A 25,140-nucleotide genomic window follows, 5' to 3' on the forward strand; every position below is an offset into this window, starting at 1 on the left:
CAGCCTTTATCCTGGATTTCGATGAGAAGGACTGCTATGCAGGCTCTGCAGTGGAACCTGAAGTTCCAAAGGGTGCAGCAACAGGGAAATCTCTCCGTCCTAGTCCGGATCTCGGAGGGAACTGTGAAAGAATTGCAGTGGTGGCTTTCGAAGATCAGAGGTCTGTGGTCTCTGGCGGAATCAGGACTCCACATCAGTCTTTTGGAGCTCCAGGTGATCAGGCTTGCATTGAAAGCATTCCTTCACTCTCTGAAAGGGAAAGTGGTGCAGGTGTTCATTGACAAAACTACTGCCATTTGGTACTGCAACAAGCAGGGCGGAGTGGGGTCATGGACGTTTTGTCAAGAGGCTCTACACCTTTGGACATGGCTGGAACATCTGGGCATCACTCTGGTGGTTCAACATCTTGCATAGTCAATCACAAATGACGTCTCCAGCCAGAGGTGGTGCAAGCGGGGAGAGCCTTGGTTAGATCTGTTCACCTCCGCAGAGAACGCACAATGTCTGCTGTTTTGCATATTGGAGTTTCCAAGGCGGCATTCACTCTGCAACACTTTTTGTCTCGAGTGGAACTCAGGCCTTCTTTATGCTGTCCCACCAATACCACAGAACGACAGACCTAAGTAATCCTTGTGGCTCCGGACTGGGCACAGATTGGTATCCAGAGCTAGTGAGCATGGCTTCGGATCCTCCGATCAGACTACCTTTTCGGGAGGATTTTCTGTTGCAGTAGCAGAGGATGGTTCTCCACCTAAACCTGTCCAATATTCGCCTTCATGCGTGGAGATTGAGGGGCGACAGTTGACAGCTTTCGACCATCTGCCCGAAGTCTGTGGTGATATCTTGGCAGCCAGGTGTCCTTCCACCAAGACGGTATATGCCTGTCATTGGCATAAATTTGTGCCATAGTGCACCATCCAAGGGCGGCTCCTTCCCTATGGCGGAGGAGCGTCGCCCCAATGGCTGTGCCAGAAGCAGAAAAATTAAACAGTTCTCTATTGTTTTATTTTTTTGCTTCTGGTACAGCAGTGAAGTGCATGGAGGGGCAGGGACTGGGCCGTGGGAGGTGGTAGGAGGGGAGAGTGCACTAAGTGGCCGGCCAAACACACATGAGCACTTAGGATTCTCCAACCCAGCTGCATACACAGCCGGTCTGGAGAAAATGCACAGACCCCAGGCTTGTGTGAGTGGCAGTGACTGCGGCTCAGACCAATCCTGACGCTGCTTACATTCGCTGTATAGCATTTAAGCAGCGCCAGGATTCCTTGGGAGCCTGTGATGGTGTCCTATCAGTGAATGCTGGGACCCCAGAAGAGGATCGAGGCGGCGGTGAGGGCAGCAATGAAAAGAAGCAAGATATTTTTTTTAATAATTTTTTATTTCCTCCCAACCTCACCCTCGTCGCTAAGCCCCCCTCACCCCTCCGTCCCTCCCCTTGAGATTTGCAGCAACCACTAGTACAAACTAATCTATTGATCCCCTTTCTTCACCTCTCTATGAGGATCTCTTTTTCATCCTTTCTTTGGTCCAGCAGGGCTCTGCTTTGGCCACCCTTAAAGGTTACTTATCGGCCATCTCAGCCTTTCTTGGATTGCCCTACGAACCTTCCTTATTCAAATCTCAAAATCTCTCATTGTTGGATGGTTCTTTAAAGGACTTATTCATTTATTTCCCTCAACCCTGTTCGTTATGACCCAGTGGGACTTGAACTTGGTCCTAACTTACCATATGCGTGCACCTTTTGAGCCAATGCACAATTGTCTCTTGCAGCTCTTAACCATCAAAACTGATTTTCTTATTGCTGTCACCTCTGCTCGCAGATTGATTGAACTTCAGGCTCTTTCTTCCAAGCCACCATTTTTATCTGTCCACCCTGACTAAGTAGTGGTTTGTACAAGATCCTCCTTCCTTCCTAAGGTTGTTACCCCTTTTCACATGGGCCAATCCATCACTATTTTGTACATACCCCCACATCCTTCTCGTGAAGAAGAGACTCCACCATCTTGATCCAAAAGTGTGTTGGCGTTCCAGCTCAGTCATATTAAGGATTTACGAGTGGACGATCAACTCTTTATTGGATATGTGGGTGCATAGAAAGAGAAGGCGGTACAGAAGCATACCATCTCATGATGGGTATTGCTCTGCATCAAAATGTGCTACGATCTGGCAAAGAAGCAACCCCCTGAGAGCTTGCATGCTCACTCAGCCAGAGCGACCTCTGCTACCACAGTGTTAGCATGCGGAGTTCGTGTCCTGGATATCTGCAAGGTAGCAACGTGGGCATCACTGCACACGTCCACAAAACATGACTGCCTGGACAATCAGGTCCGAAGAGATAACTACTTTGGTTGTTCAGTCCTGCAGGACTTTTAATATGATTTTGGTTCGCAGCCCACCACCGAGGATGGTATTGCTTGGGTATTTTTTTAAGGTAAGAAATCTGCAAATAGAAGTCTTTATCAGATAACCAAGTTTCTTACCTTCGGTAACAATTTAACTAGTAGAGACACAATCTAGTTGCAGATTCCTTACCAATGCTTGCAAACTGATTTCTAGGGACGGGAATTTCCCTTTCAGGACCCTAGGTCTGGCACACCAATCTCAGTGATCTTCATGGCTCCGCGCTACTGGTGTGGAAAGTCATGAATAGAAACTGATGTCAGGGTGCAGTGGTGACACTTAAGTACAACTGTGACATTACAGCAACCACAATGCCTACGATTGGCGCAGAGTTGACCAATGCCACCTGACATCGCACAAGGGTACTGCTTGAAGAAAAATCTCCAGATCCAGTCTGCTGGCTGTTGGAAATTCTAAGGTAAGTAATCTGCAACTAGAATGTCTCTGCCAGATAAATCATTACCGAAGGTAAGTAACTTGTTCGATTTGGCAGGTTGCAGTTCTGTTATGGGGCACTGTCCCTGATATATTTTTTTCCCTTGTGTACTTTGTGTCACAACTTTCCAGCTTTAAGTAGTGTCATGTCATCAACCATGTGCAACAAGGGGAATGGGGATCACGTTTTTGCATTCCACAATGTGAAGCTTTTTTTTTTTTTTAACTGCCAAGGTGCGTTATGGCCCAGGTAGTGAAACCTCAGAGACGTTTCCTGTGGCTCGTGACGTGTGATGGGGGTGCATTATTTACACCTCTTTTGTTTATTTTATATGTAGGTGCCTTTTTGATCTCCCATCATCTAGCTCTGATTTTGTTACACTCAGAGTTGAATCTACCTTTTGTTTCTAAAAGGATCATGCTGGCTTCGCTTCTGCTATGGGTTAGCCGTTGGACAAACTGTGACACAGGTTTTAATAGGGAGGTAATTTTAGATTGTCTTTAGCTCGACAGAGGCCTCTCTATCTCTTGGTTGCATCATATGTATAAGATTTTTAATGAATTAGTCTTGCTCAACACATTTTTTTGTACTGCACGCTATGGTTAAATCAGATAAAGTTTTGGTTAAATCCAAGTTCGTGGATTTTTTTTTTTTTAATCGGAGACTTGTTCTGGAATATACTAAATGTTCTCTGAAGGATTAAATTCTATCTTTAGCATTAATAGATCCAGCGTTTTATCTTGCCTTTGAACTTAACTGCTGGGAAAGATCACAATTTTTGTCGCTTCAGAGCAGGTCATGTGTGGAGCAGTTTTATTTTCAGGGGAAGTCTTCCAATGGTGCGACGATTTACCTTCTTGCTCCCGTGATGTGCCCTCCACATAGTCCTTGTTGCACTTTCAGTTTGTTTGTAAGTTTTATAGGTATTATTTTATCCTGTTTTTTAAAACGATCTTAAAATGTGTAAGATGTTTGAAGTGAAAGCATGCCCTACTTTACCTGCAGCAATTTGGTAGCCTGGAGGTTTGTTGTAGCAACTGTTCTGTTTTAAAATTAGTGGTAAACTGCAGGAAATCTATGGAAAAATATCATGCTGCTCCTATTGTGGATGAATATTCTTCACTGTCCATTGGATGTGATCTTTCAGCCTGAGATTGATACACTTGCTTTTCTTTTCCATATGCACTTATGGTAAATTAATTTATTTCCTAGGGATTTTAATAATGTTTACATTCTAATATTATGGGTTTAGTAATTATGATGTGTTCTTTTTTTATCATTTATGGATTTTGCAACCAAACACAGATTGTCAACTTCAAATTGATATACAAATCTCTTTTCAAAAAATCTTTTTAGTTTGTTAAACTTTAATATTATGGTTTTACTTCGAAATTTTCTTTAAATATTTTTATTGTTTATAATATTAACATACATTTATATAAATGTTGTATTTTATGTACAAATGTTGAATTTATTGTAGTTGTATTTTATTGTTTAATATTTAAAAAATAACTCCCGTTGAATAAAGTCTGTATTTCATTGTACCTATTTTTTTTATGCTGTCTCTATATAGTTGGGTAGATATGTGTGTTGTGTGTCAAAGTACATGTATTGTAAAAGAACAATTATTTTACAAATAGAAAAAGGTACAAAAGAAAAACTTTCTGGTTATTTAAAGACTCGCAATGTTACAACTCCTGATGGTAATGATAGTGCTGTAAATGTAGCATACCATTTTAACTGTTTAATCAGTTTTGTCCGGAGAGGTTTCTTCAATGTTAATGAAACATAAGTAGTGGTGCATAATGTCTGTTATCTCAGTTGACCCATTTAATCATATGTCTTCTCTTTTCCGGGAGAGCATCAGTCACAGACCACAGATTAGAAAGGCTAGAGTTAAATATCCCAATTTCGCCTTCATTTAAACAATAGTATATCACTTCAGATATTTAGCTGATGCTTCACAAACATTTAGGGGTCCCAAAGCAGTGTAAAACCGTGCAGAATTATTGGACAAGGTGTGGATGGCATTTCCCCTCTTAAAGTATTACATTTTGTTCCTCTCCTCCATTAGATTGTTGAAATTCACTTTAATGGCTATTGATGAAGGCAGGCATCTTGCCCTCTTGAGTAGTGTAGGTGGGTCTATTTTTTCCATTTCGTTGCAATTACATGTTTTACTGCAAGTAGTATTTGTGATGTATGAACTGAAAACTCAAACCCAGGATCATCATTGCTGTTTCAGCCAGAATAGGATAATTTATTTTATGCTTTTGATGTGGCTCATTATTTCATTCCAGTAAGTCTTTATCTTTGGGCATTCATACCATTCATAAAGTATCCACTCATGGTACAAAGATCCCTGTATTGCCCATCACCACTGGGGTAAGTTTAGTTACATACAGTGTCCTATACCATTTAAGCTGTTGTATGATTATTATAGAGTTTCCCTATTTTAGTAATTTCATGTTGCCCTTTGTATGTCCCTACATAGTGTTTTTCATTGTTTTTGAGTAATTATTCTCTCCCAGTATACTTTCCCATCTAGCCATACCAGGCCAGTTTAAGGGTTCAGGTTCCTAGGTTGGATATAGTGTAGTGATAATACTAACGGCCTGATTTAGAACTTGGCGGACAGGTTACTCTGTCACAACGGTACCGGATATCCCGTCTGCTGAAATCTAAATCCCATTGGATATAATGGGATTGACATTTCAGCAGAGGAGCTGTCACCACTGTGATGGAGTAACCCGTCCGCTGAGTTCTAAATCAGGCTCTAAGCCTTTTGTAAAGTCGTAGTGTTTGAATAATGTGTGAAGGGGTGTTAATTCTGTCATTGACGCTTCTGTGTTGCCTAAGGAAAGGAAACAGGCGGCTTTGGAAGTAGTACAACCTCTCAAATTCATCTGTAGCAAATACACTTAAAATTAAGCAAGATTATTTCCCCAGAGCGATTTATAATGCCCAGTTGTTGCAATGCCGTGCCATATGTTTGCAGAAGAATTGAATATGTTGGTAATGTCATTTGTAGTTTATTTTAAGGCGGCTCCAGTTCCGTGACTATAAATACTTAAAACATCTTATTTGGGTGGAGGTTTTGAGGGGTGGGTGGATTGGCAAGAGGCCAGCACAAACAAGTCTATAGTGTATTCCTTTCATATGATGGCAATCCTTTTCTGCCAGAAACTAGAAACGCCTACTATGAAATCCATACAAGATGTACACTGATTTGAGCCATTCAGTCAGATACAACTAAAATGATAACTTTTGATCCATTCGGTGTCCTATCTAAAAGTGTTAATGCAGTGTTTTTAGGATCTCAACTATATTGTTTAGCTGTGAATTATATTCAGAGAGTTTCCTTGTTCTGTATAAACTCCAATTCAGTTTTCAGGTGCAGTTATACACCAGGACAATTTACATCACTATTATGATTGTTCAGTCACACTGTATTGTTCTTTTCACGTGTCTGTGTGCAATCGAAATATGTTTAAGTAAATGATTCAAAGAGAAGTTATTTTCTTCAGCTTTAGGAAACAGCAGCCAGTGCAGCAAAAATTATTTTTTTGACTAATACAGTAGTTGATTTGTTGGTTTACTTAAAAACAAATCTGCTAGCAAACTCCATCCCAGCATAAAAAAAATCTATGGACTCTTTTGTATGGCCAAGTTGGTGCTTTGTTGAGTTCCAGTAGAAGCATGGATGAATTTTAAAATTGTTTGCTTAGTCCATACACCCTGTCATGGTGCGTTACTGGCCATCTCCAAGCAAAGACTAGCACTTCCATCCAGAGCAGTGCTGCCAGGTGACTGGTGGTCACAGTGAAATTTAGCACTGTCACAGTTGGCAGCAGAAGCTTTAGAGTGTATGCACTTCTGGTCTGCAAACAAATTCCGGTGGCTGTTAGACTGCTGTTTCACTGTTCTAGAAACAAACACAACACCGTCACTTGCAATGAGCTGCCTTATATCAAAATGTATTGTTCCGGCTTTGACTACTTAATAAGTGATGTACAGCACACTGTTCTTATTTTCCTTCTTTTCTTTCTGTTGTGCAGCAACTGTAGGATTATTATTCTTTTTTATTATTTAATGTACGCTTTTTTAAAGACCTGAGATAATCATATGTTCGATGGCATCTGTCGCTGTAGATACGCATGTTCTGCAATAGCTCGCCATCTGGTGTTGGGCCGGAGTGTTACAAGTTGTTTTTCTTCGAAGAAGTCTTTCGAGTCACGGGACCGAGTGACTCCTCCTTTTGTCTCCATTGCGCATGGGCGTCGACTCTATCCTCAATTGTTTTTTTTCCGCCATCGGGTTCGGACGTGTTCCTGTCGCTCCGAGTTTCGGAACGGAAAGATAGCTAATTTCGGAAGATTTTCGTCGGTATTGTTGCTTTCGGGATCGGCGTACTTACATTCAACACCGCATCAAAGATCGAAGAGCTCCGGTGCCCTTCGGGGTAGTTTTTCGATCCTCCGTCGGGGCCTGGTCGGCCCGACCGCGTGCTGAAGAACGCCGATGGAACGGACCCAGTTTCGTTTCTGCCCCAAATGCCACAATAAATACCCCTACACAGACCAACACTTGGTCTGCAACCTGTGCCTGTCACCTGAGCACAGCGAAGACACCTGCGAGGCCTGTCGTGCGTTCCGGTCCCGAAAAACACTCCGAGACCGTCGAGCCAGAAGACTTCAGATGGCGTCCGCACCGACAGCCCAACGGGAGTTCGAGGAACAGGAAGAGGAAGGTACCTTCTCGATCCAAGACTCAGACTCCGAAGGATTCGACGATACACAAACCGTGAGTAAGACGTCGAAAACCACACAGAGAAACATTTACAAGGCCCAGGGGACGCCACTGCCACCAGGCCATGGCTCGACCCGTAAATTCGGTGACCGACCGTCGGCACCGAAAAAGGCCCAAACAGTGCCGAGATCGTCCGACTCCGGTCGAGACACCGGCACGCAGCCTTCTCGGGACCGAGAAAGTGCTGGAGACAAGCCTCGACACCGTGATGCCGGTGTGGACACGGCTCGACGCCGAGACAGCGGCACCGAAACAGATCGACGCCGAGAGGTTTCGGCCCCGAAAAGAAAAAAAGTCACCTCGGAGCCGAAAAAACACGCAGACAAAGTTTCGATGCCGAAACAAACTGCAAGCGACCCAGCTTCAGGCTCTTATACAGAAGAGCACTCGCTAACCTCCCAAATGCAGAAGCATAGGTTTGAGGAAGAGCTACAGGCAACTGATGTGGACCATACGCAAAAACATATCTTCATTCAGCAGGGGACAGGAAAAATAAGCACCCTTCCCCCCATTAGGAGAAAGAGGAGGTTGGAGTTCCAGACGGAACAAACACCACAACCAAAAGTGGTGAAAAGAGTTACACCACCACCCTCACCTCCGCCCGTGATTGACGTTTCACCAGCACAAACTCCATCACACTCCCCAGCTCACACCACCATGAGCCAGGGTGACCAAGATCAGGACGCATGGGACCTATACGACGCCCCAGTGTCAGATAACAGTCCGGAGGCATACCCTGCGAAGCCATCTCCACCAGAAGACAGCACCGCGTACTCTCAAGTGGTGGCTAGAGCAGCACAATTTCACCACGTAAGCCTCCACTCAGAACAGGTCGAGGATGATTTCTTATTCAACACACTCTCCTCCACCCACAGCTCATACCAAAGCTTGCCTATGCTCCCTGGTATGCTCCGGCACGCAAAAGACATCTTTAAGGAGCCGGTTAAAAGTAGGGCAATCACACCAAGGGTAGAAAAAAAGTATAAGCCGCCTCCTACGGACCCGGTTTTCATCACTACACAGCTGCCACCAGACTCTGTCGTTGTAGGAGCAGCTAGGAAAAGGGCCAACTCTCACACATCTGGAGATGCACCACCCCCAGATAAAGAAAGCCGCAAGTTTGATGCAGCTGGTAAAAGAGTCGCAGCACAAGCTGCAAACCAGTGGCGCATCGCGAACTCCCAGGCACTACTTGCGCGCTATGACAGAGCCCACTGGGACGAGATGCAACATCTCATTGAACATCTGCCCAAGGACTTACAAAATAGGGCAAAACAAGTGGTTGAGGAGGGACAGGCCATCTCCAACAACCAGATCCGCTCCTCCATGGACGCTGCAGATACAGCTGCACGGACAATTAATACATCCGTAACTATCAGAAGGCATGCATGGCTCCGAACGTCTGGATTTAAACCAGAGATTCAACAAGCAGTTCTCAATATGCCTTTTAATGAAAAAGAACTGTTCGGTCCAGAAGTGGACACAGCGATTGAGAAACTCAAAAAAGATACGGACACTGCCAAAGCCATGGGCGCACTCTACTCCCCGCAGAGCAGAGGGAATTACAGCTCATTCCGTAAAACGCCCTTTCGAGGGGGGTTTCGGGGTCAAAGCACACAAGCCAGCACCTCACAAGCCACACCGTCCAGTTACCAAGGACAGTATAGAGGAGGTTTTCGGGGACAATATAGAGGAGGGCAATTCCCTAGAAATAGAGGAAGATTCCAAAGCCCCAAAACCCCTACTACTAAACAGTGACTCACATGTCACTCACCCCCTCCACACAATACCAGTGGGGGGACGAATAGGTCATTATTACAAAGCATGGGAGAAAATCACTACAGACACTTGGGTTCTAGCAATTATCCAACATGGTTATTGCATAGAATTTCTACAATTCCCTCCAAACATACCACCAAAAGCACAAAATTTAACAACACACCATTCCAATCTCCTGGAGATAGAAGTGCAGGCACTATTGCAAAAGAATGCAATCGAATTAGTGCCAAACACACAAATAAACACAGGAGTTTACTCACTGTACTTTCTGATACCAAAGAAGGACAAAACACTGAGACCAATCCTAGACCTCAGAGTAGTGAACACTTTCATCAAATCAGACCACTTCCACATGGTCACACTACAAGAAGTATTGCCATTGCTAAAGCTGCACGACTACATGGCAACTTTAGACCTCAAGGATGCTTATTTCCATATACCAATACACCCATCGCACAGGAAATACCTAAGGTTTGTATTCAAAGGAATACATTACCAATTCAAGGTACTGCCTTTCGGATTAACAACCGCACCAAGAGTCTTTACCAAATGTCTAGCGGTAGTCGCAGCACACATAAGAAGGCAGCAGATACATGTGTTCCCATATCTAGACGACTGGCTAATCAAGGCCCATTCGTTAATAGAGTGCTCAATTCACACAAATCATATCATACAAACCCTCTTCAAACTAGGGTTCACCGTCAATTTCACAAAATCCAAAATTCTGCCACGCAAGGTACAACAATACCTGGGAGCCATAATAGACACATCAAAAGGAGTAGCCACTCCAAGTCCACAAAGAATTCAAAATTTCAACACCATCATACAACGCATGTATCCAACACAAAACATACAAGCAAAGATGGTATTACAACTCCTAGGCATGATGTCATCATGCATAGCCATTGTCCCAAACGCAAGACTGCACATGAGGCCCTTACAACAATGCCTAGCATCACAGTGGTCTCAAGCACAGGGTCACCTTCTAGATCTGGTGTTAATAGACCGCCAAACTTACCTCTCGCTTCTGTGGTGGAACAACATAAATTTAAACAAGGGGCGGCCTTTCCAAGACCCAGTGCCACAATACGTAATAACAACAGATGCTTCCATGACAGGGTGGGGAGCACACCTCGATCAACACAGCATACAAGGACAATGGAACGTACATCAAACAAAACTGCATATCAATCACCTAGAACTTCTAGCAGTTTTTCAAGCACTAAAAGCTTTCCAACCAATAATAGTTCACAAATACATTCTCGTCAAAACAGACAACATGACAACAATGTATTATCTAAACAAGCAGGGGGGGACGCACTCCACGCAGTTAAGCCTGCTAGCACAAAAAATTTGGCATTGGGCAATTCACAACCAAATTCGCCTAATTGCACAGTTTATACCAGGGATACAAAATCAACTCGCAGACAATCTCTCTCGAGATCACCAACAGGTCCACGAATGGGAAATTCACCCCCAAATTCTGAACACTTATTTCAAACTCTGGGGAACACCTCAGATAGACTTGTTTGCGACAAGGGAGAACGCAAAATGCCAAAACTTCGCATCCAGATACCCACACAAACAATCCCAAGGCAATGCCCTATGGATGAACTGGTCAGGGATATTTGCTTACGCTTTTCCTCCTCTCCCTCTCCTTCCTTACCTGGTAAACAAACTCAGTCAAAGCAAACTCAAACTCATATTGATAGCACCAACTTGGGCAAGGCAACCCTGGTACACAACACTGCTAGACCTATCAGTGGTACCCTGCATCAAATTGCCCAACAGGCCAGATCTGTTGACACAGCACAACCAAAAGATCAGACACCCAGATCCAGCATCGCTGAATCTAGCAATCTGGCTCCTGAAATCCTAGAATTCGGGCACTTACAGCTTACCCAAGAATGTATGGAAGTCATAAAACAAGCAAGAAGGCCATCCACAAGGCACTGCTATGCAAGTAAATGGAAGAGGTTTGTTTGCTACTGCCATATTAATCAAATACAACCGTTACACACAACTCCAGAACAGGTAGTGGGTTACTTGCTTCACTTACAAAAATCTAACCTAGCTTTCTCTTCCATTAAGATTCACCTTGCAGCAATATCTGCATACCTGCAAACTACCTATTCAACTTCCCTATATAAAATACCAGTCATTAAAGCATTCATGGAGGGCCTTAGGAGAATTATACCACCAAGAACACTACCTGTTCCTTCATGGAACCTAAATGTTGTCCTAACTAGACTTATGGGTCCACCTTTTGAACCCATGCACTCCTGCGACATACAGTTCCTAACCTGGAAGGTGGCATTTCTCATCGCCATTACTTCCCTAAGAAGAGTAAGTGAGATTCAGGCGTTTACTATACAGGAACCTTTTATACAACTACACAAAAATAAAGTCGTCCTAAGGACCAATCCTAAATTTTTGCCAAAGGTTATTTCACCGTTCCATCTAAATCAAACAGTGGAACTTCCAGTGTTCTTTCCACAGCCAGATACCGTAGCTGAAAGGGCACTACATACATTAGATGTCAAAAGAGCATTAATGTATTACATTGACAGAACAAAAAACATCAGAAAGACTAAACAACTCTTTATTGCATTTCAAAAACCTCACGCAGGAAACCCAATTTCAAAACAAGGTATAGCCAGATGGATAGTTAAATGCATCCAAATCTGCTACCTTAAAGCTAAACGACAGCTGCCCATTACACCAAGGGCACACTCAACCAGAAAGAAAGGTGCTACCATGGCCTTTCTAGGAAACATCCCAATGCAAGAAATATGTAAGGCAGCCACATGGTCTACGCCTCACACATTCACCAAGCACTACTGTGTAGACGTGTTATCCGCACAACAAGCCACAGTAGGTCAAGCCGTATTAAGGACATTATTTCAGACTACTTCCACTCCTACAGGCTGATCCACCGCTTTTGGGGAAATAACTGCTTACTAGTCTATGCAGAACATGCGTATCTACAGCGACAGATGCCATCGAACTGAAAATGTCACTTACCCAGTGTACATCTGTTCGTGGCATCAGTCGCAGTAGATTCGCATGTGCCCACCGCCTCCCCGGGAGCCTGTAGCAGTTTGGAAGTTACCTTCAATTATTTATATATGTATCATCTCAACCTTAAATAGGTGCATACTTAGTCACTCCATTGCATGGGCACTATTACTACAATTCAACTCCTACCTCACCCTCTGCGGGGAAAAACAATCGAGGATAGAGTCGACGCCCATGCGCAATGGAGACAAAAGGAGGAGTCACTCGGTCCCGTGACTCGAAAGACTTCTTCGAAGAAAAACAACTTGTAACACTCCGGCCCAACACCAGATGGCGAGCTATTGCAGAACATGCGAATCTACTGCGACTGATGCCACGAACAGATGTACACTGGGTAAGTGACATTTTCATTCTCAAATGTGTGTGCACATTTTCAATAACAATAATTATACTGAGTTGGAAATTCTATTTGCTGTCTGCATGTGTTGTATATTGACATGTTGTGCACATAGCTACCATCTATTGTTAGGTCCTGAATCCTAACAGTTCTTTTTCTTAATCTCTTCTTGTGGCTTCTAGCAAGAATTTTTTTTCTTTTGGCTTCATGCAAGACTTGGGGCAATGTCACCTTGATTTTTACAATGCATTGAGGCACAGATTACATCTACGTATGCTTTGTTTGCACTCTTATTTTCAAAAGTTCATATTTTTCTGTGGGATTATATTTAATGCATCTGGTCAGTTTGGCACAAATGATGCAGAAGCATAATACTGACCTCTCCCCAAAGAGGATGGAGAAAATTCCATGGCCATTAATTTCCAGTCAGTACCTATGCAAAGTCTGGTTATATGAGAATGGTTCTACTCAGGATTAAGGGGAAATGCCTCTTTTAAATGTTCCTGGTATAATACTCTGTAGTACCTTGAAAAAACAATGTGGGCTGCAACCTTTGTTTCTTAGAGGTTCATTGCTACTCCTTCTATGGCATGCTTACATTCCAGGGGGATCAAGATAACAAATCAGTAAGGCATGTTGCTATGCTCAGTCGATGGAGGTGATAACTGAGTCATCATTAAAGGCCTTTGAAGAAGTGAGTGGGGAAAATCTATATAACTAATGATCTGCATTAAGAAGACTGACTCTTTTCAGCAAATGGTCTTGTATTCACGAGAATTAGAGCTATTGGCGTTGTAAATGATATTATCTTAGCAAACTGTTCCAAACTACTCTGGCATCCTAAGGGAACCAGGGGCCTCAGGAGCAAGGGCCCTCAAGCATCACAATGGATGACTGGCATCATCATCGGGCATGATGCGGGGTGCTGTTTAGAGGGTAGGTCCATTATCCAGGACCTCCGACAAAATTTGTTTATGAGTCCTGTTAAACGTGCGTCCCATGGAGCCTGTTCTCATTTTGGGGATGGGCGACCTGACCAGTTTGACTTCAATGTAAGTGACTGTTTTCAATCCTAAAATAAGGACATGTCTAAACTTTTGTTGTACTTTGGAAAAGAAATCTAATCTTTTGAATTTTTGGTCCTGATGAAGCGTCAATGGATCCGGCTGGACCGTATAGACGCGAAACATGTTGACCTTGGTGTAGAGGTACTATATTACTAATAGTCCCCTAGGTTTGTTGTTTCTGAGAGTCATTTGAGCATTGTACTCTAGTGTGACTTTCACCCATTTTTTAAATCTTAGTCTTCACCCACTTTATACTGATTAAAGATATGATGTTTTGGCGTGATGAATAACCAATTTTAAACTCTTTTTTTGTTCCTGTTCTCTCCAACCCTAGCATACTTTTGCTGCAGGCTTTCACATTTGTTAGTATAACTTGTTAGTTTTACTACTAGAACAATACGGCGTAAGAGCCCCCTTCGGGGAGCCCGTCAGGCGTTGCAGTGCTGGCCTGGCGTGGAGCATTTCCCGATGATGATGCCAGTCATCCATTGTGATGCTTGAGGGCCCTTGCTCCTGAGGCCCCTGGTTCCCTGTTTACTCGAATTTATAGGATTACGTTTGGGAGACTGTACACTGGACCAAATAACCTCCCGGTCCCTCCAACCCCCCTGGTTTGATTTAGATTATCTTAGCAAAACCTTCAGCCTGCAATAGGTCTCGAATTCACGAGAAATAGAGCTATTGGCGTTGTAAATGATATTATCTTTTACCCCTGTGTTTTGTTTGGTGTGTTGTGGATGCATGTGGTGTGGAGTCGAATTATGTGATACTAAAATATTGTAAAACAAAAAATGAACGTCTGTGCCTAGTCGATACCTCTGGGGACAAAGTAGGCGTTAATGAAGCATATACATATAATAAACCACTATTTCTTAAGAGGCAATAGTGGTGGAGATGTGAATGTTGGCGCTTTTTGCAGAGGCCAATACAGCAAGTGAAAGGTTGTGAATTGTGAGGGGAATGGTTATCCGTTAACACAGGCAAGGTTTAACAAACCAATATTATTTGTTCATAAGACGTTAAAGTATGCCCGACAAAATAAGAACAGAAAACTAAAGAGATTAAATTATATGTAATAATGCAGCGTCTCTCAAAAGCAGTAAAGCTGTATAAACGTAAAGAATTTTGAAGAATACCTCTGCCGGGTCAGTAGGTGTGTGGAGGAGGCAGACAGTTATAATTCAGTTATGTATAATAAACTGCTGCTTTTGAAGCGGCAGTAGTGGTGGGAATGTTAAATGTACTGCAACTTACAAAGGCCTTCAAAGTGATATGAAAAGAAATGGAACATGCAGGGGCAGAATTAAATTAAAAAGTGCTAATGCTGTGCATTATTTTTGGACAAAACATTTGTAAACAGTCACTGATGATATCAAAACAGAAAAAAAACATAACTTGCATGGTCATATGCTGTGTTTCCTAAAGATCGCTAAAATGGTTAGAAGTTAGTGACTTCTCACCGTAATGGTGCTTCTGATTTGTCTAATAATATGGGGCACAGTCTGCAAGCGAAAAAAAAAAACCAGAACATACATTAAAGGAATTCAATTTAAATATGATGTTTATATCTTTCTTAATATAGGCAAGGTTTCCAAATGAAATATTTTTTATAAGATGGTTTGAAATCTTTCCTGACAACCTAAAAAGAAAGAAAATGAAATATGTTGGGACCGAATAAATCACATGTAAAGGATCCAGCATCTAATAAAAGTTGTGAATGAAGTACAAAGTGAAATAATTCTAAAAGAATTAATGTCTCTGCCAGGACGATAAGGCACGGTTGAGTTGACCAGAAACATGCCGAAAACATAACGGAAGCGAATAAATATGGCATTGTAAAAAGAATGCTTTGCTCCATATGGAAATACATCTTGCCACTAAGACATGGTCTTCGATTATTCAGCCTTGCCACAGCAGAGCTGTCTCCGTCCTGTAGCACCTCCATGGCATGTAGGGGGAGGTGCCAATGCTTCCTTGTCAACTATGCTTCAGAAAGACAAAAGGCTGGCTTTCTATAGAAAGGTGGAGAGCAACCTCCTGCCACACCCTTTTTTTACCAAATGCATTTACTTAAAGTTGTTGCTTTTGAGGGTGTAATGTGCAGCTGCTAGATATTTCCTTAGTATTTGTAAAGGGAGAGCTTATGTACAATTTCAAGCGATGCTGCTTTTAAATCATAGGTATTACTGAGTCTAGTTACTAATATGAGTACATTTTTGTTGAATACACGGCGCGGCCAAAGGGGAAAAAATGTAACTGTTCACTGTGAATATGAGAAAGATTTACATAGTTCTGAAATGTATTGAAAAAACAGTCTCTTTGCCTGCTTTGTGTGGCAAGGGAAGAAGTAGGAACTAAAACAGGTGGAACTAAATAAATTATGCTTATGTGGCTTAAGGGATATTGCTGTGGAGTTAGTAAGTGTTGAACTCGATTTGAGATTTAATATTAAGTTAACATTCTTTGGTTTTGGGAAAATTTGTTAATACCTCTGTGACTACTAAAACTGAACGTGTACTTTATTAATGTTATTGGTGCTTATGTAAATCGCATGCAGTGTCTTGGAAAAAACAGTAAAGCTGCACAAACGTAAACAGTTCTAAAGAACACCTCAGCCCCGTCAGTATGGTAGGGGACGAAGCAGGCACTAATAATGCGTTTACATATACTAAACCGCTGCTTTTGAAGGGTCAGTAGTGTTCTGGATGTAAGATCTGCTGCTTCAAGCAAAGGCTGGTAAAACAACTGAAAGTTAGTGAATAGTGTGCAGAATGGGCATCCATTAACCCAATGGGGGTAGGGCGGTCCCAGCCTATGTATTTTGCTCTATTTAACTACGAATGATTACTGCATGATTAATGTGTTCTGTTTCAACAATAATGCTAATGGCGTGTTCACAGCAATTGTGGAAATAACAATAGTGTATGTGGTTTGTTCCTGGGACGAGTGACAGTAGTTGTACAAGTCACAATGAAGGTGTGGTGGCGGCTTCCAGTGGACAGAATTATGAATTGCAGGAAAGCCTTGGCTGACTCATTTGACGGCCATCCACCTATGGCGGCGTGTTGAATAATAAACAATAAAGAAATGGAAGGAAAAAACAAACTGCAAAGAGGGTGTTTGTTTTATGATCTACGCGTTTCAATGCTTTGCAAATATGACCAAGTTAGCAGGTTGATTTACAGCCCTGTTTCCTGAAACAGTTTTGTAGGGGAGCTAAGCTGAGCGCAAGAATGCTCTGCAAATTAAAAGGGAAGCTTCTCTGAAAACAAGCAGGAAACAAAGAAAAAAAATCCCACAAATAACAGATAAACAGGACAAAGAGTAATACAGTACTTGGCCCCTGCTCACAAAGAGAAAAAGGACGGGCAAAGAGGCATGACTGAACCACTAGCAAGCAAGGATTTTTAAATAACACTGAAACAAACACATAAAATGGCTTTAAGCCCACAGAAGAAGCATGCTTAAAAGTATACAAGAGGTCATACGCTTACGCTTGACCTAAAGCATATTGGATTGCTATTCAAATAGTAAGGAAGACTGTGGAGTGAAAGGCAGTTGTAAAATTATTATTTGTGTCTGCGCCCTCCACTACACTCTCCCACCACCACCTTCTTCAGTGTTTACATGGCCTGATAATTCACAATGGTAAAACTATTAAATGTGACTTGGCTAGAAAAATTCAATTGAAGTATTTTTCTGTTGAATGTAACCTTCTGCCTCACTGGGAGCAGTATAAGATTAAGTTAATTGTGTTCTACCAGAACACAGACACCTATCACGCTTGGCAACAAAATATAAGGTGTACACAAGAGCATCAGGTCCATGTGGTTACGTGATCACAAGTCTTCGAGTCAGGCCTCAGGAAAAACAAAAGAGATTTTACAGTTCCTGACTCAACACTAAATGTCAGAAATGTGCATCGCATCTAATTTGTACATATACAAACCAGTATTTATAGTAAAGTACATTTTTTCTTTGTGTAATTGTACGACCTTGATTGTCATGTTTGTGTATAATATCATATAATATTTATTTTAACGATAGATCACAGTATTCCATATAGGATCAGAAGAACACCAGGATATTGATGTTGCAATTCTAACAGCACTTCTGAAAGGTAAAGCAGTTTTATAACTACTCTTCCAGTTTGTTCATAAACATTTGCAATGCATGTCTTAATGCCTTTTTGTATGTATTTGTAATGACAAATCAAAAAACAGGATACAGCAGCTTTGCATTTAAAGTTCAGTGACAGGAAAAAGAAAGTAGAGCAGCACACAGTGCTAGCAGTTTTAGTAACCCTAAAATGTTTATTTAGAAATAATACAAAAAGAAAAAAATATTTTCAGGGTAAGTTGTTCCCTCATTAAATCAGAATTCGGTGTTAACCCTGGTTACGGGGCTACTAGCTAACTAACTTTGTAATGGTTCTGTGCTTCTGTTGTAATTATCTTCTGCATGCAAATTTAATACATGTGAACTCTGCTTGCTGGCATGGTTACAAAGAATGGGTATACAAATGATTCATATTGTGAAATTATTGTAATGACTTTCTTTTGCTTACATACACAACGAATGAGTTAGATCATCTTTGTTAATATTTATCAATGCTTATATTGATCTGTATTATTTAAAAGTCTACAACTACACCAAATCAAGTGTACAGTCAGTGCACTATTGTCTGAAGTGGTACTCTTAGATATCCATGTCACTGTTCATGTACCACAGCATCATGTTGGAGGTATGACAATTGAATGCCAGATAAACTGGTCTGAGCTCACTGCAGTTGGTATTTCGGTCTTCCCTCTCCATCCAGATGCGTTTCAATAATTTGTTGAAACTACTTCAATACATCACCTGTGTGTTTTGTCCAATGGGGATGAGCTTACTACTGTATTCTGATGCCTGACGTTTGACTATCACTGAAGATCCTAATATGTTGAAGTTGTGCCCTGTATCTATCTCAGTTGAAGTCGAAAATTGCACCCCCAGCTTTCTGGTTTCTTCAGCATAAATTGTACAGTTCACAGTAATGAGACTCCTCTATTAGCTTTTCATAAAAAACTTACACTTTGAGGCAAATGCTTTGCATGCCAGGGTATGAAAACTGTTGCTCTCTTGGAAGAGTGAATACTTTCAGTCTTGTTAGCAAGGCGGTCTGTCTTCATTTGACTTGATTTATTTTGCCTAGTTATTGGTAGGCAGTATGTTTAGGGTTAAAGCTGCAGTTTTGCTTTGTGTGAATTTTTCATTTAATGTGAATATAAATAATAAAACAAATTGGAAAAGTAATTGGTGTTTTATTGTATTTGGTGCTCAGTTTCAGTTATGTACATATAAATATTACGGGAATGATGAAGCTATGACAAGAACATTAGTGGGGGGGGGGGGTCTAGGCCTAAGTTATCAAGAAAAAGTGCTGTTGTGTTAGGGTGCGTTTTTTGGGGTTTGTTCCACACTTCTCATGACCGCACGCAGCTTGATATAGGCTAATGTTATCCTTTTGAGGGTTCTGGAGCTATATTTAGCGCTGAATCAAAGTATGTCCCTATGTGAAGGCATACTTTGAGAATGTAATTCGAGTTTTTTTGTGTGTTTATTTTACTCATTGTTACAGGGTGTAATATCTTGTACTCTAGCCGTACTGCAAGAAAAATCCAGGTCTGTGATTATTTTAGGTTGTCACTAACAGGCAGTAGCAATAGCCACTGAAATGCTCACTGCAGTTCAAACCTTCAAACAATGCTAGGAAATCTGTCTTTTAGTTGTGGTCAGTCAGTCTATAAACATTTGGAATGCTTTAACTGTGTAACAATAGGTGATAGTGTTATTAGTCCACCCATAGTAGATTCCTGGTTTTTTTTTCTAGTTTGTTGTGTTTGGGACAGCAGAAAAAGGCAGATCACGGAGGCCTGATATCAAACTCTGATCCAAGGGTTTGCTAGTTCTGTTCCTCTGCATAGTGCACTAATATTGTTGGCTTGAGCCCTGGAATGTGGCTTATGACATCCTTCAGATCCCACGAAAGGGTTGTTCCCACTACTGTTGACACCTTTTTGAATGCAGGGTTTAGGGCTGTTGGACATGGAGAGTGTACCCTTCAAAGATGCAGGTTTCACATTAGTTCAGTGGAACATGCTTGCCAGTCAGCATCAATACTCAAGTGATTGCTCTCCTGCACTTGTTCAACCTGCTCTTGGGTCCTATAATTCTCCACTGTAATTGAAGGGATTGGTTACCAAAGTTTCATCGAGTTGCCTTTTGAGGGCCCTCTGGTTTCTTCTGTTGCTGTGTGCAGTGCCCACTTAATCAGCACTGATGGCAGGTAGGTATAGGTGCAAGGGTTCTGGTGCCTCTCTGAGCCTTGGTGTATGTTTTGGGGAGTCTAACAACTTCCAGTTCCTGATTGAAGGAATCAGTGAAGGTCCAAACAGATCTGGTAGGAATAGAGCTGATCAGTACTCGTCTACATTTTAGAGTGAGCTAGACACGTGTTAAGCTCCAGTGTGCAATGGAGACACTTCTAAAGTTTTGGGTGACAGCTATTGATAATGGAGGAATGATTTACACGATTTTCTGTATCCCTGAGCTGTCTGTTGAAGAAAGAAAGAGTTGAAGGTGTACATGTCAAAGGAAACATGGAAAAAAAATCTCTCATATCAAGTTCTTCCTTTATAGCATAAGGCATCTGTTGGCTTGGGTAGCCCACTGCATTGTCTGCTGTAATATGCTTGTGTCCATGATGTGTACAAATGCAAAATGTAATAGGAAAAACCCTAAGCATCTCCAATATGATCTGGACTGGTACCAATAAGTGATTGTCTTGTGGAGCCGACGGCTGATAGTGGCTCACCCAAAGAAGCGCGTGGTTGAAAGGGGTGGCCCTAAAGTGCTGCCCGGTATGTTTTTTATGATTTCTGGCAGATCTCCCATCAGCAATCTAATGTATCAGAGATAATATGCATGCTATGGAGCTAGGTTTACAAGCAAGCAGACTTTCCTTTTTGTTTCACTGTGGAGCCGAAAAAGAAAATCAGGAACGACATGAAAGTAGAACTTATGGTAGTGTCTTTGCAGTGTTTGGTGTAAATCCAGTGCATTTGAAAAATTTCAAAAATGTTTAGGCTGGGCTTAAGAGTTAAAAAGTTAGAGGTATCTGGACAGGTAGTCGACAGAATGTTTGCAAACCTAGTTTCTTAGGGTCTGGATGATTTCACTGATTTAACTGATTTTTTCTGGCAAAATTCCAGAAATTTTATTTGGATTTTTTTTTTTAAGCGGTAACTTAAATGTGGCTACAATTTAGATGTCATTTTTTCAGTGTATTTCAGTTTTTTAAGGATATTTTACATCCAAAGTCTGTGAAATTATTCCCTTTCCTTGTTGTTTATGGCATTCGCACAGGGCTTGCTCTCAACCCACTTCGGACAGCTACTTCGCTTCCCACGATCTCAGTATTCTGATAGAAACGTAGAGCTGCAGTTTCCTAACCTTTTGAATATTTCTCAGGCTGCCTCCGGATACTTCATCAGTAACTGATGGCGCCTTGTGGCTCCAAACTTATACCCTTCCACTCCATATATGACTTACAGGGCCTATAGAGGCACCACTCTTGTGCACTGCCAAGCGTTCTTTTCTTTCTGCTCCTCCAGAGCAGATAAGGAGTTCCCTCTTGTCTCTCTGAGATACTTAACTCAATATTTTACACTAGTGCCAAAGTTGTCACCCTCTAAAACACAGGTTTCAAGCCCTATAGAGCAGTGGTTCCCAACCTGTGGTCCGGGGACCCCTGGGGGTCCGCGAAGCCTTCTCAGGGGGTCCGCGAGAGCCTAGAAAATTAACAAATATTGACAAATTAGGTCCCCAGCTTCCAGTAATGACACAGGCGGGGGTCCCTGGATTCCGATGATGATTCAGTGGGGTACCTGGGTTCCATCAATGTTAAAGTGGGGGTCCACAGAAGTCAAAAGGTTGGGAACCACTGCTATAGAGACTTTTGGAAACAAATGTCTTTGACCCCTCCCCATCAGATGTACCTCCAGTGCTTGAGTTTGAGCGTAGGCACAGAAGCTTGTGGCAACTGTGCTTTAACAAACCTGAAGGCTGTCCGGCAACATGAGGCAAAGCTTTGCGTTGCCAGGCATAAGGAGACTCCATGCCGGGACCGTTCAAAGTCCTGTTCTGCATTCAAGGCCTGCTCTCAGTCCCGGTCATGGAGTTGACAGGGTTGCTGCAGGGGACGGTCTTCATTGCACTGCAAATCCTCAGGCGAGCGTAAGAAACCTTGCTCCTGAAGTCATTCTACTTAGTAGCGGACCCCTCAGCTGGTCCTGCTACAACTTGAGTTTTCAGGGCTTTCAGCCACGCCGCGTCAGATTGAAGAGTTCAATACAGCCATGCTTCGGCTCTGTAGTTCCCTCCTGACCCCCTCTGGCACACCTTCAGGCCCCATGAGCTGGAAGGCCTTCCAACTGGGATACCTCTGGTGGGTTTGCCCACTGTGCCAGCTGGACCCTCTACACTTATCTTGCCTCGTACTTTGCTGCCGATGCCGCATCCCATGCCAGCCCCAGGCATGTTAATGCTGCTGACAACTTTGACACCTGAAGAAGCAGCCCAGATTATCCTCCCCAACACCAAATCGACGTTGATCTGACTTGTTGTGTTTGAATCCGCCTCAGGCACCACTTCTCCACTTCATTTTCCATATACCTAACAACACACTTTGCATCCATGTTTTGGGACTGATTTGGATAATAACTGTGATCCAGGTGATGACTTCGCTCTGCCCTACCAAGATAACAACTAGTATGAGCACTTAGAGAAGGCTAGTGGCCTTGATGCCTCCATAGAGACCGGTATTTTTTCTCCACCTGGCCAACCACAGAGAGATCCACTTCCTATGCTATGGTGATGCTTAGGTTGACCAGAGTTCTTGGCCTCTAACTTCCGACCATGGAGGTTAAAACTATTGTTCTAATGGAAATACCCAACTGGGCAAACACCTTTTGAGCCCCTTCTTCGCTTTAATGAGGTGCTGACAAATATTGGGGGCTTGGGCCAAACATTTCCCCCATCCCCCCCAATAGCCATTACTGTGCTCCAGGTGACCCAGGTTTTCTTTAATAGCACCCCTTGCCAGAAAGCTTAGTGGTGTATATTTCAGCCAATCTAATACAAACACATTCCTCACCACTACCCCCCAAAAGAAATCTTAGCGGGTGGGAACATTTGGTAAACTTTTTTTTTTCTTTTTCTTTCTACCAACTTAGTCAATCGATCTGTTACGGCACCTGTTTTTTGGATGCTTCTCACACACCCTTTGGAATTCAGTGGCACAAGTTCTACCTGGTGTTCCCAAAGATCTTTGCCCTGTACTATCTCAGGGAATTCAAGATGTTAGTGATGCTGCCAAGTTCACAATTCATTGTGGCTTGGACTCCTCTGATTTCCATGTGCGAGCCACAGACAACAGGTTTGCCATTCACGGCCTTAAGTGCCTGCGATCGACTGGGTTCTGAGGTGATGTCCAGTCCTTCCTGATGGACTACTCTTTAACTGGGCTTGCCTGTTACGGTGTAAAAACTGATTACGCTCATGAGTGCTCAAGGGCTACCCCTAGCTCTCTCAGGCCCGCCTACCATTGCACACACGGTCTCAAATCTGCCACTCCTTTTCAGTGTGCTCTTGCAGAGACACAAGCACCCGGTGGGACGAAGAATCCACCAGTTCTTGCCAGGATGCCAAGCAAAGCACTTCGGACAGGTGGGTCCTAGTGCTACAGGTTGTTCGCAAGGGATACGCCTTGCCGTTTCTCTCTCCTCATCTGCATCTTCCGCCATCCCCTCAGCAAGTGACTAAGCAACATTTCTTCATTTCGTGGCAGAAAGGGTAAGTGCTAAAGGGGCTGTTGTTGGAAGTACGACATGGTTGTTATTCCTGCTACTTCTGGTGCCCAAGAAGAACTGAGTCCTTCGGTCTGTTCTAGATTTGCACCCTCTCAGTTCCTTGACCAGGAGTAGAAATAAAAAATGCTCAGCAGGCCCAAGTCTTGTCTGCCCTCGACCCTGGAGACTTGATGTGTGCATTGGGCCTGCAGGACACCTATTTCCATATTCCCGTCCTGCTGGCCCATCAGCGCTAGCTGCTGTTCATTGTGGCAGAGGATAATTTTGAGTTTGCTGTGCTCCACTTTAGTCTCATCAGTGCCCCTTGGGTTTCCACAGAAGTGATGGAGGCACACCTTTGGATTTCAGGGGTGCCAGTCTTCTCCTACCTTGATGATTGGCTGCTGAAGGTGGCTCACCCCAGGCAGTTGTCAACCACCTCCAGATTATGGCGAAACTTGTCAGCTTTGGGGTTAACTATCAACATGCTGAAGTCACACCTGACTCCTCCGACCCTCCCGTTCATCGGAGCAATTCTGGACACGATTCTGTTTCATGCCTTCCCCCTGGAAAACTGTGTCCAGTACGTTCAGGCAGTGATCCTGATGTTTCAGCCTCAGTACTGGATTTCAGTAAGGTCTAAGGCTGCTGGAAATGATTTCCTCCCGAATACTGCTGGTCGATCAGGCCAGGTGGCATATGAGGGCGCAAAGCCAACAAGTGTGCGTCTCTTGAACTGGCCAGACCATCAAGATAATTTCCTGGTGGTGAGCCACCTGGCATGACCATTGAATGCCAGGGAGTATGAGCTATTGCTTTGACACTTGGCAGATTACAAATGGCAGCTACACCTGGAAATGGTGCAAAGTCTCTTCAATGAATGAGAAGAACCTTGTCTGGATCTGTTTGCTACTTCAAAGAACATGCACTATCAGCAGTTCTGCGCATTGGAGCTTTCAAGGTGTTTCTCGCTTTGAGATGCATCCCGACTTGAGTGGAATTCAGGACTCCTGTATGCTTGCACCCTAGTGACTTCGGATTGGGCTTGGATAGTATGATATTGAGGACTCCTGTGCTTCAGCATACATTCTCTCATCAGGCTGCCCCTCATGGAAGTCCTACAGTTACAGCAACAGGGCAGAGTTATGCACCTGGATCTTTGCAATCTCCACCTTCATGCATGACGATTGAGCGGCGACAGCTTGAACACCTAGACCTTCCTCCAGAGGTGATTGCTATAATCTTTGCTGCTAGACCGTTCTCAACTACAACCATATATTCCTGTTATTAGAACAAATTTGTGGTTGGTGCGGCAGACACCAAATGGATCCCCCTCCAAGCCAA

General features: G+C 42.9%; 1 protein-coding gene across 1 annotated transcript in view; it reads left to right on the top strand.

Annotated features, from left to right (window-relative positions):
- Window positions 1–25,140, top strand: part of TRPM7 (transient receptor potential cation channel subfamily M member 7) — a 1,269,618-nt gene that overhangs the window by 281,174 nt on the left and 963,304 nt on the right. The window contains exon 10 of the mRNA XM_069222535.1: window positions 17,954–18,026. Within this exon, the coding sequence (XP_069078636.1) occupies window positions 17,954–18,026 (73 nt within the window). The remainder of the gene's footprint in view (window positions 1–17,953; window positions 18,027–25,140) is intronic.

The sequence above is a fragment of the Pleurodeles waltl genome, chromosome 3_1 (genome assembly GCF_031143425.1).
Source record: "Pleurodeles waltl isolate 20211129_DDA chromosome 3_1, aPleWal1.hap1.20221129, whole genome shotgun sequence".
Classification (NCBI taxonomy): domain Eukaryota; kingdom Metazoa; phylum Chordata; class Amphibia; order Caudata; family Salamandridae; genus Pleurodeles; species Pleurodeles waltl.